The sequence below is a fragment of the Aristolochia californica genome, unplaced genomic scaffold (assembly GCF_029961685.1).
Source record: "Aristolochia californica isolate CCGP_79_NKW_82.1479 unplaced genomic scaffold, dmAriCali1.0.hap1 SCAF_1, whole genome shotgun sequence".
Lineage (NCBI taxonomy): Eukaryota > Viridiplantae > Streptophyta > Magnoliopsida > Piperales > Aristolochiaceae > Aristolochia > Aristolochia californica.
In genome coordinates, this window is record NW_027181770.1 from 3,170,397 (window position 1) to 3,189,054 (window position 18,658).

General features: G+C 36.8%; 2 protein-coding genes and 1 pseudogene across 2 annotated transcripts; all 3 read left to right on the forward strand.

Moving 5' to 3' along the window:
• Positions 1–150: 150 nt before the first annotated feature.
• Positions 151–1,286, forward strand: LOC137948057 (wax ester synthase/diacylglycerol acyltransferase 11-like; annotated as a pseudogene).
• Positions 1,287–12,357: 11,071 nt separating this feature from the next.
• On the forward strand, positions 12,358–15,389 carry LOC137956031 (protein BOBBER 1-like). The gene is made up of 6 exons (XM_068803328.1): positions 12,358–12,856; positions 13,339–13,511; positions 13,634–13,682; positions 13,789–13,955; positions 14,928–15,011; positions 15,104–15,389. Exons 1-6 carry the CDS (start codon positions 12,475–12,477, stop codon positions 15,140–15,142), a joined length of 894 nt encoding a protein of 297 aa, XP_068659429.1. The 5' UTR covers positions 12,358–12,474; the 3' UTR covers positions 15,143–15,389.
• A 1,918-nt stretch (positions 15,390–17,307) lies between these two features.
• LOC137948135 (uncharacterized) lies at positions 17,308–17,850 on the forward strand. Its single transcript, XM_068794135.1, has one exon. The coding sequence runs from the start codon at positions 17,308–17,310 to the stop codon at positions 17,848–17,850; it is 543 nt and encodes a 180-aa protein (XP_068650236.1).
• The last annotated feature ends 808 nt before the right edge of the window (positions 17,851–18,658 follow it).

Here is an 18,658-nt window from a genome sequence, read left to right on the forward strand (position 1 = left end):
TGCAGTACTTAACGCCGTCACCAAATTCTCAGTTTTTTATCCGAACATCAGGGGCGTTTTCATGGCCCTCCAAGTCCGCTTGCTAGTTCATAAAAGCGCAGACTCGCAGTAGCAGCAAAGTTCACTGAGTAAAGCCTTACTAAGTCGGCCATGGGTTCCAGAGATTGTGAAACTGTACCCGGAAAAGGAGGTCTGAAGCTGCTTCGAATGCCGAAAAGAGATGGAGAAATGGCGAATGGAAGCCATGGAGAGGAGGCAGGAGAGGAACCCTTAAGCCCTGCCGCACCTCTGTTTCATGAACCTCGCTTTAACTGAGTGATACCAGATGTGGATCCTGACATGACTGATCCAGATCAGTTCGTCGACGACAACGTCGCGGGTCTCACCAAAAGCACCATGGATATGTCGAAACCTCAGTGGGAGTTCCGCGCACTGAACGTTAAGAGCAGCGACCCCACCATTCGCTCGGAGACGGCACCTCGCTCATCTCCTACTTCTTGCTCGCACGCGTAAAACCTCCGATTCTGACTCCCGCCGACCGTTTCCGTTTCCAAAAGACCGACGATTAAGGGGGGATGTTTCCTGGCGTTCATGCCCACAACCTGGATGCTCCTTCGAATGGCGTTGAATTCTATCATACACGTTTTCCTCTTCTTTGCTACGTATCTGTTTTTCGAAGATGCAGAGACAGCGTTCAAAGGAGCAGAATGCGTCGAGTTCCATCCGAAGCGGATCGTTCACTGGACTCTGGAACTCCACGATTTCAAGTTGATCAAGAGCGAGTTGGACACGGTAAGCCATTTTTGTACTCTGAGAGGTAACAGTAGAGGAAGCCAAAAATGGCATTTTAATGCGACTCTTTCTTCTAAATGATGTTATGCTGGGAGTTATTACAGCCGGTCTCTCCCGTTACCTGAGCAGGACGACATACAAAATCTGTCACCCAATATGCATTTAGGTCTCGAACAAAATCTGAGGTGTTTGAATTAGATTATAGCTATCCTACCATGTGAGTCTTCATCCATTCAATTAATTTCTGAATTGATTCGCGGGACGTGGTTTGATTTCAACGACGACTGTTTGTGTTGAACAGGTTATGCGGACGATGATGGAGGAGGTACGCAGCACTGGTTCTCAGTGGGGAAACTGGCTGGGTTACGTTCTCGCCATTTCCCATGGGCATCGGTGAAGACCCACTGGATTACGTCCGGAAAGCGAAAGCTATTGCAGATCGGAAGAACGTCTCTGCTCTACATTCGGTACGAAGGTATCCTCCCACGACGTGAACATTGCAGAAAACTATTTCTGGAAATTTAACTAAAATGATATAATTCTAGCGTAGTTTTTTTTTTTAGTTATCCCTTAATATCTTTTTATTTTAAACTTCTGCAAGAATTTATGATTAATCAAAGGGAAATTTAATACTATGAATTGAATATCAACATCGTGTAAAACTTGATCTAGCTTGAGTTTAATTTAATAAATTTATTAAAAAACTACATCATTAAAATCAATTATCTGATGAAATATAATTTGATGCAAGAAATAGATCAAATAGACCTTCTACAAACGATCTTAAGATATTTTTTAGGTCTATAATTATAGTTCTAAAAATGTTTAAGTTAAAAAATTAGTGAATTTTCCCATAACAAAAGTTTACATGAGGAAGTCATTGCTTATGTTATCTAGTATAACAATTTGTTTTTCCTATTGTAAAATTTCTCTACATTTGTCTTATTTGGTTCAAGTCATGAATTCTTTTGTTTTTTTTCATATTACCTCTGTTTTATCCTAGTCAAACAATATTGAAACTCCACCCGTTTCATCCAAGTTGGGTTACATACTTAATTTGGATGCATCTGAGTCAATTTGTGAATCCGTGAAAATCGACGGTAGACAAAGAATTTGATATCTAAAAGTTAGAATCTTGATCAATGATTTAGACTGTTAACATTGATCAATGACTAATATTAAAGGGATATGATCACCAGTTGCCATTAGTCAAAACTATCAAGATCATATTGGATTTACTAGAGTTTATTGGGAAGATAATCAAGTAGGAGTTCTTGACTACCTATTATGTCTCAATTAATTTCTTTTTATTTCTATAAGAATTTATGATCAATCAAATTACTCAGTTAATATCTATGAATCGGGTACCAACATTGTACAAAACTTGATCTAAATGGAGCTGAATTTAATCTATTAATTAAAAAACTACATCATTAAAGTTGCTTCTGATGAAGTATATTTGATGAAATCCTGATCAACGATTTAGATTGATCATGTTGATCAATGACTAATATTAAAGGGATATGGATATGGTCACCGGTTCACTAATAGTCAAACCTCATGCTACTTGTCATCATCTCATTTGTTTGATTAACTTCATCATTTCGATTGATTGTATGTTCTGGTTTCATTGTTCTACATAGAAAATGACCTCAAATATGTATTGTAATATTTTCTTTTATCTGATAATGAACATGTATGTTGGATCATGGAAGCAACATTAGGCTTTAGTTTTGATTCTCTAACCATTTTGAGACATGGAAAGTCGTTAAAGTTCCGATTGAAGGCTTTAATCCTCGTTTCTTCTCATTTTTGTCTCATTTTTGTCTGTGAGAATGCCCAACATTTGTTATTAAAATGTCTGAAAAAGAAATTATGGTTGTGAGTGAAATTGTCTGGCATTTGAATGCAGCATTGGGCTGTTTAGCTGGGATGAAATAAGGGAGAAGGTGTTAAATATAATAGATGATGTGGAAGGTTCAAAGACAAGCACCCACCATTGTGAGGGGAGAGAACGTAATAAAAGTGCTTTGTCCCTCTTTGGGCAGCTAGAGTTGAAGGTCGACAGACAAAGATGGTGAGGCGTCCTCCTTTACTCCTTGCTTTCTTTCTTTCCTCCTATATTTCTTTTGTGTTTGTCGCTTTTAATCCTTCTGTTCTAAATTGCTCGTCTTTGGCAACAACTTCATGGTAGAATGAACACGATGAATCATGGCAATAGCGAGAATGAAAGCACAATTAGAGGCTAGAGCAAGACGAAATGAAAGAAGACGAAGGGTGAGAACTGATCAATGATATCACGAGCCAATGCCTAGAGAAAATCAATCTTCATCACTAGCAGAGTTGACCCAGATACTTGCACCAACAACTACTCCCGAAGAGGTTAGGGTGTCATTATCATGATCGCTTTATAAAAAATGAGACGACAAGGCTTAGTTTATCAACTCCCCATTAAGCGTAAGAAGAAAGCAATCATTTCTTCTTGAAAAGAGTGTCAGACTTAGATATTATGTCTCCATTAATTTTGTTTTCAAATTTTCAGCATGATTTTATGATCAATTAAATTACTAAACCAATATCTATGAATTGAATATTGACATAGTGCAAAACTTGATCTAGCATGAGATTAATTTAATCCCTTAACTAAAAAAAAATCATTTAAGTCACTTATCAGATGAAATAGAATTTGATGAAAGAATTAGATCAAATGGACCTTCTATAAACTATCATATGATATTGTTTATGTATACAATTATAGTTCTAAAAATATTCAAGTTTAAAAATTAGTGAATTTTCCATAACAGAAGCTTTATATCTCTTTTTATTGTTTTAATTTGAACACCCGGTGAAGTTAAAAAAAAGATTATGGATATCATTGCTTATGTTATCTAATAGAGCATTTTGTTTATTTTATTGTAAAATTTGTTTACATTTGTCTTAATTACTTCCAAGTCACTATTTCTTTGGCTTTTTTCATATTACCTTTGTTTTAGCCAGGTGAAACAGTACTCAAAGTCCACCAATATCATCCAAGTTTGGGTCCATACATAATTTGGATGCATCTAATCATTGTCACCCCTACTTACATAAACTCACTTGTTGAGTCAATTTGTGACTATGCAAATCGATAGTAGACAAAGAATTTGATCACCAAAAGTTAGAATCTTGATCAACGGTTTAGATTGTGAACATTGATCAATGACTAATATTAAAAGGATATGATCACCAATTGATTAATATCAAAACCTTTGACTAGTTGTTATCTTCTCATTTGTTTGATTAATTTCATAATTTTGATTGATTGTACGTTCTGGTTTCACTATTCTATATAGAAAATGACCCTCAAATAGGTATTGTAATCTTGTCTTTTTTCTAAGAACACGTGTGTGGGATCTTGGAAGCAAGAAATTAACATTAGGCTTTAGTAGTGATTTTCTAACCATTTTTAAACGTTGAATGTTTGGTCTGGTAGAGCTCCTGTTGAAGAGTCATAATCTACTATTCTTCTAATGTTTGTTTGTGTGACTGCCCAAATGTTAATTAACAAAATGTTTGGTAAAAAGAGGATGACCATAATTGATGTTGTTTAGCCGCATTGGGTTGTCCAGCTATGATGAAATGGGAGAGAAGGTATCAAGTATGGTAGATGATGTGGAAGGTCCAACGACAAACACCCACCATTGTGAGTGGATATAACATAATAAAAATGCTTTGTCCCTCTTTGGGCTGCCAGAGTTGAAGGTCATCGAACAAAGATGGTGATGTGGCCCCTCTTCTTTTCCTTGCTTTCTTTCTCACCTCCTAACTTTTGTTTGTGTTTGTCGCTTCTGATCCTTCTTTTCTGAATGGTTGCTCTACAGTGGCAACTTTTGACCAATTTTAGATGATTTATTTTGTTTGTGTTTGTCAATTCTGATCCTCTTGGTGCGTTTTGCGTGCAAATGGGCAGCCACGACAGTGGTGTCCCAGGATTGCAGCAAGCCTTGCTACTTGAACGGCCTTTACGGGGAAACACATTTTGGGCAGCGGAGCCGATTGAAAATCGGTGGATGTTGTGAAGGCTTGGGTTGATGACTAGGCTGCGAGTGTGGTAACTACCTCTTTGGAGACACATACATCACCTGCAACTACGACCTGCCCGGTAACTACGTCGGAGAGACTCCCTTCGATCTTCCACATTGACAGATCATTGTAGAAAATTGTTTTCAAATCTCTGTCCCAGGCACTTGTTGGATATGAATCAATATTTTTCTTAAAAGAAGAATAAAACTAAAATAATACATTCGTAGCTGGTGTAACGCTCGAACTATATTAACTAATTCTAGCATGGACTTTTTTTAGCCATCATCTCGTGGCTTGCTGTAGATTCTAAGTTATTTTTTCCATCTCGATTAGATTTGCCAGAGTTTATTGGGGGGATAATCGGGTATCTATGAAACCAATTATTCTTAGAAGGAGAGTGCATGACTACCTATTACATCTCCATTAATGTTTTTTTATTTTTTCAAGAATTTATGATTAATCAAATTACTCCACCAATATTTATAAATCAAATATCAACATTGTGCTAAACTTGATCTGAAATTAATCCATTAATTAAAAAAACTACATAATTAAAGTCACTTATTTGATGGAATATAATTTGGTGAAAGAAAAAATTCAAATGAACGTTCAATAAACTATCTTATGATATTATTCTTAAGGTCTATAATTAGAGTTCTAAAATTATTTAAGTCTAAAAATTAGTGAATTTTCTCATAACAAAAGCCTTATATTATATCTCTTTTTATTCTTTTCATTTGAAAATTGGTTGAAATTAAAAAAATATTTTGGAAATCATTACTTATGTTATCTAGTAGAACAAATTATTTTTTTATTATAAAATTTCTCTACATTTGTCTTTATTGGTTTAAGTCATGATTTCTTTTACTTTTTCAATATTACCTTAGTTTTAGCTAGATGATACAGTACTCAAACTCCACCCGTATCATCCAAGTTGGGTCCATACTTAATTTGGATGCATCTAATCGTGGACACCCCTACTTAGATAGACTAACTTGTTGAATTAAATTGTGACTTCGTGCGAATCAATAGTAAACAAAGAATTTTATCACTATATATTAGAATCTAGATGAACGATTTGGATTGTTAACGTTGATCAATGACTAATATTAATTGGATATGATCACTAATTGACCAATAGTCAAACCTCGGATTTCTTGTGATCATCTCATGTGTTTGACTAATTTCATCATTTCGATTGATTGTAGGTTCCGGTTTCACTGTTTTATATAAACTATGAACCGCATATATGTATTGTAATCTTTTTTTTCCTGAAAATGAACACTTATATTGGATCTTGGAATCAAGAAGCTAAAATTAGGCGTTGTGATTCTTTAACTATTTTTAGACATGAAAAATCTAATTTGGTGGAGCTCTATTGAAGGACCTTAAACCTCGCTTCTTCTCATGTTTGTTTGTGAGAATGCCCCAATTATCAACGAAACATTCAATAAAAAGAGGATAGCCATGAGTGATGTTGTTTGGCATTTGAATTCCATATTGGGCGGTTTAGTTATGACAAAATAGGGGAAAAGTATTAAATATAGTAGACGATGTGGAAGTTTCTGTGGCAAACACCCACCGTTGTGAAGATAGAGAACGTAATAAAAGTGCCTTGTCCCTCTTTGGGTAGAGAGTTGAAGGTCGTCTGACAAAGATGGCAAGGCGTCCCCCTCTGCTTCTCCTCACTTTCTTTCTCTCATCTTGTCTTTTGTTTGTGTTTGTCGCTTCTGATCCTTTTGCTCTAAATGGCTCATCTTCTGCGGCAACTTCATGGAAGAACAAGCATGATGCCAGAGTTGCTACAATAGCGAGAATGAAAGCAAGAAGAGATGCAAGAAGACGAAGGGTAAGAGGTGGACGACGACATCAACAGCTAACACCTGAAGCAAATCAATCTCCGTCACGAGGAAAGTCAGCCCAAATGTTGGCACCAACAACTAACGTAGAGTACATGGAGGTATCAATGGGGTCGGTTTACAGAACAAGAGACGGCAAAACTTACTTTGTCAACTCCCCAGTAACCATCATAAGAGAAGACCCTTCTCCACCTCCTCCTCCTCCTCCTCCTCCTGTGTCGGAAGCCCCTACAATAGTATCCCCGCCCCCCTCAAATTTGACGGGTCACCAATTAAGGGTGAAGCAAGCGAAGGAGTTTCTCTCTGCTCACAACAACATTCGTCAACAATTGAACATGCCGCAACTCACTTGGGACAGAACGCTGGCACGTTTTGCGCACAATTGGGCGGCCAACATAGTGGCATCCCAGGAGTGCAGCAATCCCCGCCACTCGAACGGCCTTTATGGGGAAAATGCATTTTGGGGCAGCGGGCCCGAGTGGCAGCCGGTGGATGCGGTGAAGGCCTGGGCTGATGAGTATGTCAACTACAATCGTAACGACAACTCCTGCAAGCCTGGTGGCGTCTGTGGCCACTACACCCAAATGGTTTGGAGAACAACCCAAAGATTGGGCTGCGAACGTATTAACTGCCTCTCTGGAGATACGTACATCACCTGTAACTACGACCCGCCTGGTAACTATGTCGGAGAGACTCCCTTTGATCTTCCGCATTGACAGAACATTGTAGAAAATTGTTTTCTATTCTTTGTTTGAGGCACTCGTTGGATATGAATCAATATTTTTATTAAAAGAAGAATTCAACTAAAATGATACATTTGTAGTTGGTGTAACACTCGAACTATATTAACTAATTCTAGAGTGAATTTGTTTTAGCCATCATCTCGTCGCTCGCTGCAGATTCTGATGTATTTTTTCTATCTCGATTAAATTTACTAGAGTTTATTGGGAGAATAATCGCGTATATGAGCAACCAATTATTCTTGGAAACTCAACCAATATTTGACTTGAGCATAAATTAATCCATTAATTGAAAAACTACATAATTAAAGTCAGTTATTTGATGAAAGAAAAAATTCAAATGGACCTTCTATAAACTATCTTATAATTTTTTTTAGGTCTATAATTAGAGTTTTAAAAATGTTTAAGTCTAAAAATTAGTGAATTTTCTCTTATCCAAAGCCTTATATCTCTTTTTATTCTTTTCATTTGAAAATTGGTTGAAGTTAAAAAAAGATTATGGAAATCATTGCTTATGTTATCTAGTAGATCAAATTTTTTATTATAAAATTTCTCTACATTTGTCTTAATTGTTTTAAGTCATGATTTCTTTTAATTTTTCGATATTACCTTTGTTTGAGCCAGGTGAAAGAGTACTCAAACTCCACACTTACCATCCAAGTTGGGGTCCATACTTAATTCAGATGTATCTAATTGTTGCCAGCCCTACTAACATAAACTCACTCGTTGAATCAAATTGCGATTTTGCGCAAATCAACAATAGACAAAGAATTTGATCACTATATATAGAATCTAGATCAACGATTTGGATTGTTAACGTTGATCAATGACTAATATTAAAGGGATATAATTTATAATTGACCAATAGTCAAACTTGGGGCTACTTGTGCTCATCTCATGTGTTTGACAAATTTCATCATTTCAATTGCTTGTAGGTTTTGTTTTCACTGTTCTATATAGAAAATAGACCTCAAATATATATTGTAATCTTTTGTTTTTTCTTGAAAATGAACTCATATATTGGATCTTGGAACCAATAAGCTAAAATTAGGATTTAGTTGTGATTCTTTAACCATTTTTAGACGTGGAAAGTCTAATACGGTGGAGCTCTTATTGAATGGCCTTAAACCTCCCTTCTTCTCATGTTTGCTTGTGAGAATGCCCCAATGTTTATCAATGAAACGTTCGGTAAAGAGAGGATAGCCACGAGTGATGTCGTTTGGCATTTGAATGTCGTATTGGGCTGATTAGTTGCGACGAAATAGGGGTGAAAGTATTAACTATGGTAGACGATGTGAAAGGTTTTGTGGCAACACCCACCATTGGGAGGGGAGGGAAAGTAGTAAAAGTGCCCCATCCCTCTCTGGGCAGCCAGAGTTGAAAGTCGTCGAACAAAGATGGCAATGTGTCCCCCACTGTTTCTCCTCCCTTTCTTTCTCTCCTCTTGTCTTTTATTTGTGTTTATCGCTTCTGATCCTTTTGTTTTGAATGGCTCGTCTTTGGCGACAACTTCATGGCAGAACAACAGACAGCAAAACTTACTTTATTAGCTCACCAATAACCATCAAAAGAATAGACCCTCCTGCTCCTCCTGCGCCCGAAGCCCCTACAATAGTATCCCCGCCCCCTCAAATTCGATGGGTCGCCTGATAAGGGTGAAGTATCACAACAACATCCACCAACAATTGAACATGTTGTAGCTCACCTGGGACATGAATCTAGCGTGTTTTACATGGAAATGGGTGGCCAAGATAGGAGCGTTCCAATACAATAGCAAGCCCCACCACTCGAATGACCTTTACAGGCAAAATGCATTTTGGGGCTGCATGCTCGATTAGAAACCAATGGATGCGGTGAAGGCCTAGGCCGATGAGTATGTCAACTATAACCGCAACAACAACTCTTGCAAGTCTGGCGGCGACTAAGGCCACTACACCCTAATGATTTGGAGAACAAGCCAAAGACTGGGCTGTGAGCATGTTAAGTGCCTCTCTGGAGACACATACATCACCTGCAACTACGACCCGCCTAGTAACTACGTCGAAGAGACTCCCTTCGATCTTCCACATTGACAGAACATTGTAGAAAATTATTTTTAATTCTTTGTCTAGGGCACTCGTAGGAAATAAATCAATATTTTTCTTAAAAGAATAATTCTACTAAAACGATACATTTGTAGCTGGTGTAACACTCAAACTAAATTAACTAATTCTAGCATGGATTTTGTTAAGCCATTATCAACATGATGTCGCTTCAAATTTTGAGGTTTTTTTTCATCTTGGTTAGATTTGGTAGAGTTTATTGGGAGGATAATCGGTTATCTAAGCAAGCAATTATTCTTGGAAGGAGAATGCCTGGCTACCTATTACGTCTCCATTAATGTTTTTTTATTTCTGCAATAATTTATGATCAATCAAATTACTCAACCAATATTTATGAATCAAATATCGACATTGTGCTAAACTTGATATGACTTGAGTTGAATTTAATCCATTAATTAGAAATTTAAATCATTAAAGTTACTTATTTGTTAAAATATAATTTGGTGAAAGAAATAGTTCAAATGGACCTTCTATAAACTCTCTTATGTTATTGTTTAGGTTTATAATTATAGTTCTAAAAATGTTTAAGTCTAAACATTAGTGAATTTTCTAAGAACAAAAAGCCTTATATCTCGTTTTATTCTTTTCATTTGAAAATTTGTTGAAGTTAAAAAAAGATTGTGGAAATCATTACTGGTGTTATCTTGTAGAACAATTTGTTTTTTCTATTATAAAATATTTCTACATTTATCTTAATTTTTTAAGTAACGATTTCTTTTACTTTTTTTCTATTACCTCTGTTTTAGTGAAGTCAAACAATACTCAAAGTCCACCTATATCATTGAAGTTTGGGTTCATACCTAATTTGGCTGCATCTAATTGATTCTTTCCCTACTTACATAGACTAACTCTTCGAGTCAACTTGAGACTCAATGCAAATGAACGCTTGACAAAGAATTTGATCACCAAAATTTAGAATCTTTATTAATGATTTAAATTGTTAACATTAGTCAATGAGTAATATTAAATGGATATGATCACCAGTTGACCAATAGTCAAAACTCTCAAGATCAAAGTATATAGATTTTATCAAAAAGTTCATCAACAATCAAAGTCAATTTTTTTACTTAGATTTGGATTAATTTTTTTATATCAAAACCTAATTTATGGTCAAGATGTAGTTGATTGTGTAGGACCGCCATCAAAATCAAATATGATGAGAAGGTCATTTACGCTTCACCTAAGCAAATGAAGTGGCACATCAAAGCCATGTGGCATCATAGGAAACCTTCACATGCTACAAGAAGATTGCCTATGTATTCTTCTTCCTTTAGCAGAAGATTGTTTTTGATTCTCTGTGACTAGTAGGATTTTGAATCAATATTTTTCTTAAAAGAAGAATTTAACTAAAATGATACATTCGTAGTTAGTGTAACCCTTGGACTATATTAACTAATTCTAACATGGATTTTTTTAGTCATCATCTCATCACTTGCTGTAGATTCTGAGGTATTTTTTCCATCTTGATTAGATTTGCTAGAGTTTATTAGGAGGATAATTTGGTTGCGTTCTCCATTGGTATGTTTTTTTATTTCTGCAAGAATTTATGATCAATCAAATTACTCAATCAATATTTATAAATCGAATATGGACATTGTAATAAACTTAATCTGACTTGAGCTGAATTTAATTCATTAATTAAAAAAAGTACATCATTTAGGTTACTTATTTGATGAAAGAAATAGTTCAAGTGGATTTTCTATGAACTATCTTATGATATTTTTTAGGTCTATAATTATAGTTCTAAAAATGTTTAAGTTTAGACATTAATGAATTTTCCAAGAACAAAAGTCATATATTATTCTTTTAATCTCAACATTAGGTAAAGATAAACAAAAATTGTGGTAATCATTGCTTATGTTATCTAGTAGAAAATTTTGATTTTTTCTATTTTTCATACTTAATTTAGATGATCTAATTGTTGCCACCCCTACTTACGTAGACTCGCTCATTGAGTCAATTTGTGACTCCATGCAAATCAACGATAGACAAAGAATTTGATCATCAAAAGTTAGATTCCTAATCAATAATTTAGATTGTTAACCTTGATCAATAACTAATATTAAATGGATATGATCACCAGTTGACTAATAATCAAAACTCTCAAGATCAAAATATATAGATTTTATTAAAAAGTTCATCAACAATCAAAGTCAAAAAAAAAAAAAAATCGGAGATTTGGATTGATTGTTGATATTAAAACCTAATTTATGGTCGATCTTGTCAAGCACCATAATCAAGTTTGTTTGTGGAGATAGAATTAAAAGACCCTTTAAAGATCAAACTTTACATAATTTCAGTTTCTTGTAATTTTTCTTTGTTGTTGTATTTATAGTTGCATAGACTAAATCCTTTTTGTAATTCAATATCCATACTTTTCTTTTAAGTGGTTGTATCAAGGAGATACCATTCTAAAGTATGACGTCTAATAAATCTATTAACCAAGGTTTACAAAAAGGAGTAAAAATTCCAATCTTTGAAAATAAAAACAAATAAACTGATTTATTATGAACCGGAAGAATCGTTCTAGATATAATTTTTTGTAGGCGATGAGTATCCTTCATCGGTTCGGCCCTACTCACCCGAATCGTTCCGCGTTAGGGTTTGTTTCCGGTTCTCAACTCCGCGCTGTTTTCGGTGGGAAGGGAGGCGTCACTCGTCAGGCGGTGAAGAATCGTGATCGAGGGTCTAAAAATCCCTAGCATTGTCCGGGACAATTCGATGAACGGTTCAGATCTACAATGCCATAAACGACTTTAAAATCTCAGTTTCTGGAAGTTTCTGTGCGTGACGACTGACGAGCTGAGAATCCTGGACAAAGAAATTTGTATCAGTGAAGCTCTGAGAAACTGAACCAGACACCGATACAGCAAGCTCCGTTCTTCATTCTTCCTTCCTCCCTTCCTTCCCTCGCCGCCAATGGCTATCATATCTGAAGTCACGGAAGAGCGGGAACCGGAACAGCCGGCTTCCCCTCCGTACGATGAGGTATTTAGTCCGATCCTTGACCGTGATAGTCCGCTTGGTTTCTTCGAAGCGGCACTTGATTATCTGCGACGGAAGTCCGACCTATTCAATGACGACAACGTACAGAGAAAGGTAGCTGCTGTTGTTTCCGCTGTGAAAGAAGCAGCCGACAGGAAAAAGAAGGCTGAAGAGAAGCGAGTGCGGGATTCTCAGGTGGTGAAAGAACGGAAAGAGGAGGTGTTGAAAGGAAAGGAGGAGTCTTCGAAGAAAGATGATGGGAAAGATGGGCAAGCTGAGAAAAATGCAACTGGTGACGGCAAGGAGGGTCACAGAAGTCAGTTATTTTCCTTGCCTAGTTTTTTTTATTTTCTGTTCCTGATTTCTGTTTCTCTTTATTGATGGGAGCTGCTTCTTGCCAGTATTTAGAAATGTTTTTTTCGCTTCAATTTGTTCAAAAAATAATTTTTTCTTTGTTTGTTAGTATGTATCTGTCCATCCCACTTCTGACGAATATTTAGAATCACTATCAACTATCAAATTTAGAGGAAGCTCGCGTCGTTTAAATCAAATTTCTGGCTGGTTGATTCTTAGCTATGAGGTCGAAGTAATGCGAATGATAAATCTCTATATTTACATTGTCATGAAAGGTGAAGTTTTTATTTAGGTTCTAATTGGTGCCTGGGAAACTTTAATCATCAAGTAACTTCGTTGCTTTTAATATATGTCGTTGTTATAAGTAATCCCTGCAGCATTACTGTTTTCAGTGACCGATTCTTTGCTTACCTCTGATGTTAAGTTTTCTATGATTTGTGATAGCCCCGAATTCCGGAAACGGTCTGGATCTTGAGAAGCATTCGTGGACCCAAACTCTACAAGAGGTTACTGTTAGCATTCCAGTTCCTCCTGGAACTAAATCTAGATTTGTAGCCTGTGAGATAAAGAAGAACCATCTGAAGGTGGGGCTGAAGGGCCAGCCTCCAATAATAGATGTAAGTTCGGTACACTGTACTCGTCATGTGTCATATCTATTTCTTTATTCTAGGAGAAACCTAGCATAAAATTTCTGTGAGTTTTAGCTGCTGAATATATGTTTTTTTGAATGTGTTTCCAGGGGGAGCTCTATCAATCAGTTAAGGCTGATGATTGCTTTTGGAGTATTGGTATCTCATGCCATCTCATTGATTTTAATATTTTTCTAGATGTAGGAATGCAAATATCTAAAGGTTTTCAGTATCTAAATCACAATGTGCACCGAATTTCCTGCAGAGGATTCAAAGGCAATCTCTATTCTTTTGACTAAACAAAACCAAATGGAGTGGTGGAAGTGTCTAGTGAAAGGTGACCCAGAGATAGACACCCAGAAAGTAGAACCTGAGAACAGCAAGTTGTCTGACTTGGATCCAGAAACCCGACAAACTGTTGAAAAAATGATGGTAATGTTCTGTTTCATTTTTCATAATCTGAATCAACTACATCTAATTGGCTTCACAGTGGCGAATATTTGATTATGTTATATCCTTTTAAAGTTGATCATTTGGATCATTGGAGCTTCTATTGATGAGACAATAAATGCTGACAACATATTCTTATAAGATCATGAACTGAATGGGTTGTGTTTTTATCTTGTAGTTTTCAGCTTCTGACTTGGGTTTTACTTTTGCATTTCTATCTGAGTACTGTAACCAATAGTTTTACTAAAAAGAGAGCCTGATCTGATGATCACTCTTAAATTTAAGATATTGTCAATAGGCGACTTCCAACCAATAGTTACCTGTCACATTTCTTTCTCAGCATGAATATCTATTACCATCTGCTATATTAAAAGGCTTCACAAAAAAAAACTCCAGATATACAGGATGGAATGGCCAAACTCTGCTAACCAAAGTTTAAGTTATTATTGATATGTTTTCAAGTCAGTATCAGTTTTTTACAGCTGTTGGCTTTATTTTGGTTATCCTTCATGAGAAAATGTCTGTTGTTCGGTGGACAGTCTTGCATGTTCTTTACAGCTCTATGAGCTCTTATTTTGCTAATCTGGCCTCATCCTTGCAATTGGTAACACAAGATGTTCGCTTCATCTTATTTGCTCATTTTGCTAAGCTTTTAATTTATTTATTTTTTATTTTTCTTTCTGTGTGCAATCTTTGGTCTCTTTCTCTGCTCCAAGTTTTGGGTGATGATTTGCCGTTGGCATTTGGATTATGAAGAAGGGCTTAGTATTTTCGTTGTTGTATTTGCTGAAACAACTGTTACTATTCATGCGCTGTCTTCATTTTATAGTTCATTACCATTTAAGCTAGAAATTTGCCTAATGTGCAAGTTTGGCATTTTTTATTAGATTCTGTACTTGAATCTTTACAAAGCATGTTGAAGCTAATCTGTGAAACCTCATGCTTGCGTTGCAGTTCGACCAGCGACAGAAGTCCATGGGTCTCCCTACAAGTGAGGAGATGCAGAAACAGGAGATCATGAAGAAATTCATGGCTGAGGTGAAATCTCTCTCTCTCTCTCTCACACACACACACACATGCACACTAACACAGCTGCCTTCATCTGACTGTCTTTCTGCTTTTGAACGTAGCATCCGGAGATGGACTTTTCTAAAGCCAAATTCTCATAGGAGAGTACGAGATCCTGGTCCTGTTTAACAGAGGAGCAAGCAGCCATTATCGTTGTTAGCTAATGTTGTTTTTTTTGTCATGAAACTACATGTACCGATGCTTTTTAGCACACTCTCTTACCGGTTTACTTCATCAAAATATGCTATACCGTTTAGCCAATTCGAGATAGGCAGCATTGATGATCTTTTTGTGTAATGGCAGCTGCTGTATTTACAAAATATGCAAAGTATTATCTTGCCTTAATTCTCTTCAAAAGTGTGGAAAACTGTGTCTTGATCATGTAATCACTGAACAACATGAATGGTTGGGTTGCTTATATTTGGCTAGCTGAGTTAAGTTGCTATGACAGATTTGAAATCTTTAAAGCTAGAGAAATGTCCGTTACTAAGATAACGTTAAGCTGCTTTCTTTAGACAACTCTGAAGAAACATTGTTTGCTCCATTTGACTATCAACAAGCAGCCAGAGGGGAAACCCATTTAAATTTACAGAGAATTTCGGCTCTAATGCTTGAGATAGTGAACAGATCCACAAGGGTGTTGTGATTTAACAATCTTTGAAGAAATAATCGTCTGGCATGGCATTATTATTACTTAAAACTCGAGATTTAGAAGAAAAGATTCAATAGGAAATTCAAGTCTGAACGTTGTAAATTCAATTCAAGATTGTAGTAGTTTGCAGGAAGTTTTTGATTAACAAGACGGAAAGTTTGCAGAAACAAAGTAAAACCTCCTTTAGTTTTCATTTATCATTTGGGTAATTAATTTGACAAACGACCACAGAAGCTAAAATAATCCATTTGAATGTATTATAAAAAAGGGGAAGTTGTGGTATCTAATCTCAGCATCAAATAACCTCCTTCAGTTTCATAGGATTTAACGTAATTTTACTGATCGGATAAGTATCTTAAAATTTCTCATTATCTTAAGCTTTAAATTCGTGCTTATCTCAATGCATATGAATCATTTTTAAATCAAAAGGCTAAGATAGTTAAGAACATCAGCCTTTCAGCGTTTTGATCCATTTCAAAGTTAGCGGTGGGGTGAGAATCATGAGATGTATCCTCTAAAATATAGCCGATTTCAGAGGAAACAAGGGTGATAGAAGAAGAAGAAGAAGAGCAGCTTTGTCGTTTCATCAGCCTACAAAAGGACAATTCCCGTTGTGTCTCGGAGTCAAACCAGTTGCCGCGAAAAGAGAGAAGAACCCTCCACGGCGAGCTAAAATGGCACTCCACGTCTGACGACCCCCCTTTCTCTCCGCCATTAATGTTTGTGAGCGGGTGTTTCTTGATTTGCGCGCTTTCACCGTGTTGGGTGCTTCAAAAATAGCAAAAACCAGTGTCGGCATCACCACGTTGATGTCAATATATGTCTCGAACCGTTCCTTGTCTTCTGCCTTAATTCGTTAAATTTGATTTTCTCTCATTTGTCTCTGTTGCGTTTTCATCACTTCCGTTTTTCGTTCGAGTAAGAGATTATTCAAATCTAGTTTTATTGTTTGTGTGTTTCTGATCTTTTGAGATGGGGTGGTCACCGATATTGGCCGCGAATGCCTTCATCAATACTCTCAAACTGGTATTTTCCTTTCTCTCGTTCTTTTAGTTTTTCTTCGTGTTTTTGATTTGGTGTTCCTGTTGGATTGGATTTCAGGGACGGGTAGTAGGATTAGATTGGATTTTTCATCGTTTTTCTTGTTTTTTTCTTGTGTGACATACAACGTAAGAAATCGATTTGCAGTAAAGCATCTGATGTTGGAGTGACATCTCCAACTTTTGTGAGAAATGGCCTTCAGTGTTGCAAGGATCCAATGAATAAACGCCCAAAAACCAGTTAAAAACCACATTGGTTGTTTATAAATATTTAATAATGTCATATAATACGTAAATCATGGGAGGGTCGAGTTCTTGTTCGTGATCTGATATGTTTTAATTGGTAACCTTCTTTTGTTCAAGATTTTTGTACGAAATCTTGACCTCCCCATGTCAGAGTTACCTTTTAATTTTCTTCGTGGACTGCTTTATTGACAAAACGATTTGCTAATAGTTTCGCCATTTTCAGTCCAAGCACCATGAACGAGGAAAGTTCTGCTCTTGCTGCAAAACGCCAGAGCCAGAGAGCAACGCTTTCGTTTCGGCCTTGGCTGCTGGCATGAGCGCCAAACTCATGGTAGAGATATCTAATGGTGTCACATGCACCTCCATCGCCCTCGCGGCTGCGGCTCAAGAAACAGGCGGCCGCCTCATCTGCATCCACTCACAAAACAAAACCCTAGGAAAGTCAAAACAAGTGATCAAAGACGCCGGACTCAAGGACATGGTGGAGTTCAAGGTAGGAGACCCGTTCAAGATCTTGCCTGACTATGAGAACGTCGACTTCTCCCTGGTGGACTGCAAGGTCGATGGCTACTCTTCTCTGATAGAGTTGCTGAATGTTAATCCGAGAAGATCAGTGGTGGTGGCGAACAATTTGGTTGAAGAGAGAAAGGGATTGGGAGGCGGCATTTTGAGAGAGACGAAGGGTGGTCTGCCTTCTGTGAGGTGCACTAAGAGTCTTATGGGGACGGACATGGAGGTGATGATGATTGGTAAGAGCTATGAATTTGGGAGGAGAGAGAGGATCATAAAACCCTGTAAGAGCAAATGGGTTGCAAAAGTGGATAAAGAGACTGGGGAAGAACACATCTTTAGAGTCCCAAGACGATCTTAGAAGACAAGAAGACACTGCTTTTGGGGGAAACAGAATCTCTTTAACAGAGCTTTGTGGAGGTGCCATGATCTTCCTATGTTAGTAGCCTTCCTCACTGCTGCCACTGCTGATTATTGCAGCTACTCACTGGCCGTCTTTGCTGCCGACGGACAATGGGAAGAATAGGAAGTTACAGGTTCTGCTGCTTCTGCTGCTGCTTCTAATTTCAAGTGAAAACAAGGAAGCAATTTGCAGCAGGACCGTAACATGAAGATCAGGAATTTCCATTTCCCTGAAGGTTACTATTATGTATTAAAAATAGCTGCGGATTAGAGTAGATGTATAATTTGAGCAATTATATCTTGTTTGCTCCAGCCTGAGGAAGCTGATGTTGATTTTGCATTTATTTTCAATTGTTCTGTGTGGAGCTGAGCGAGCAGGTGAAGGCTCTCCAGGTGCTTGGTGTTCTTATTTTTCAGTCTAGAAGATCTCACAAAGCTGGATTTTCTCACCTGCTTCCACCGTTCTGGTCTTTAAATTGTGTGTTGTCCTGTATATAGACGTGATTTGTTCATTTTATTCTAGTATCTGTATCTTCATAAGCAATCGCTGAACTTCATGAATTGTTTATTTGATAATTTTTAATGATTGTACTACGGCAATAAATTTACTTGAGAGTTGGCTGCAAATAAAGGTATTTCATAGTTGTGAAGGATTTTTTTTTTCCCAGCAGGTTCTGGAATCTGCCTTGAGAAGGGACTTTCAAAACACCTACTGTATCCACCAAACATGGAAACACAGTAAACTTTACGATCACCAAGTTTAATTC

Excerpts from the sequence above, each read along its gene's own strand:
- LOC137956031 (XM_068803328.1), top strand. The coding sequence starts at position 12,475 with ATGGCTATCATATCTGAAGTCACGGAAGAGCGGGAACCGGAACAGCCG. Across the intron at positions 13,512-13,633 it reads GCCAGCCTCCAATAATAGAT|GGGGAGCTCTATCAATCAGT; the intron begins GTAAGTTCGGTA and ends ATGTGTTTCCAG. Across the intron at positions 13,683-13,788 it reads TGATTGCTTTTGGAGTATTG|AGGATTCAAAGGCAATCTCT; the intron begins GTATCTCATGCC and ends AATTTCCTGCAG.
- LOC137948135 (XM_068794135.1), top strand. The coding sequence starts at position 17,308 with ATGGTAGAGATATCTAATGGTGTCACATGCACCTCCATCGCCCTCGCG.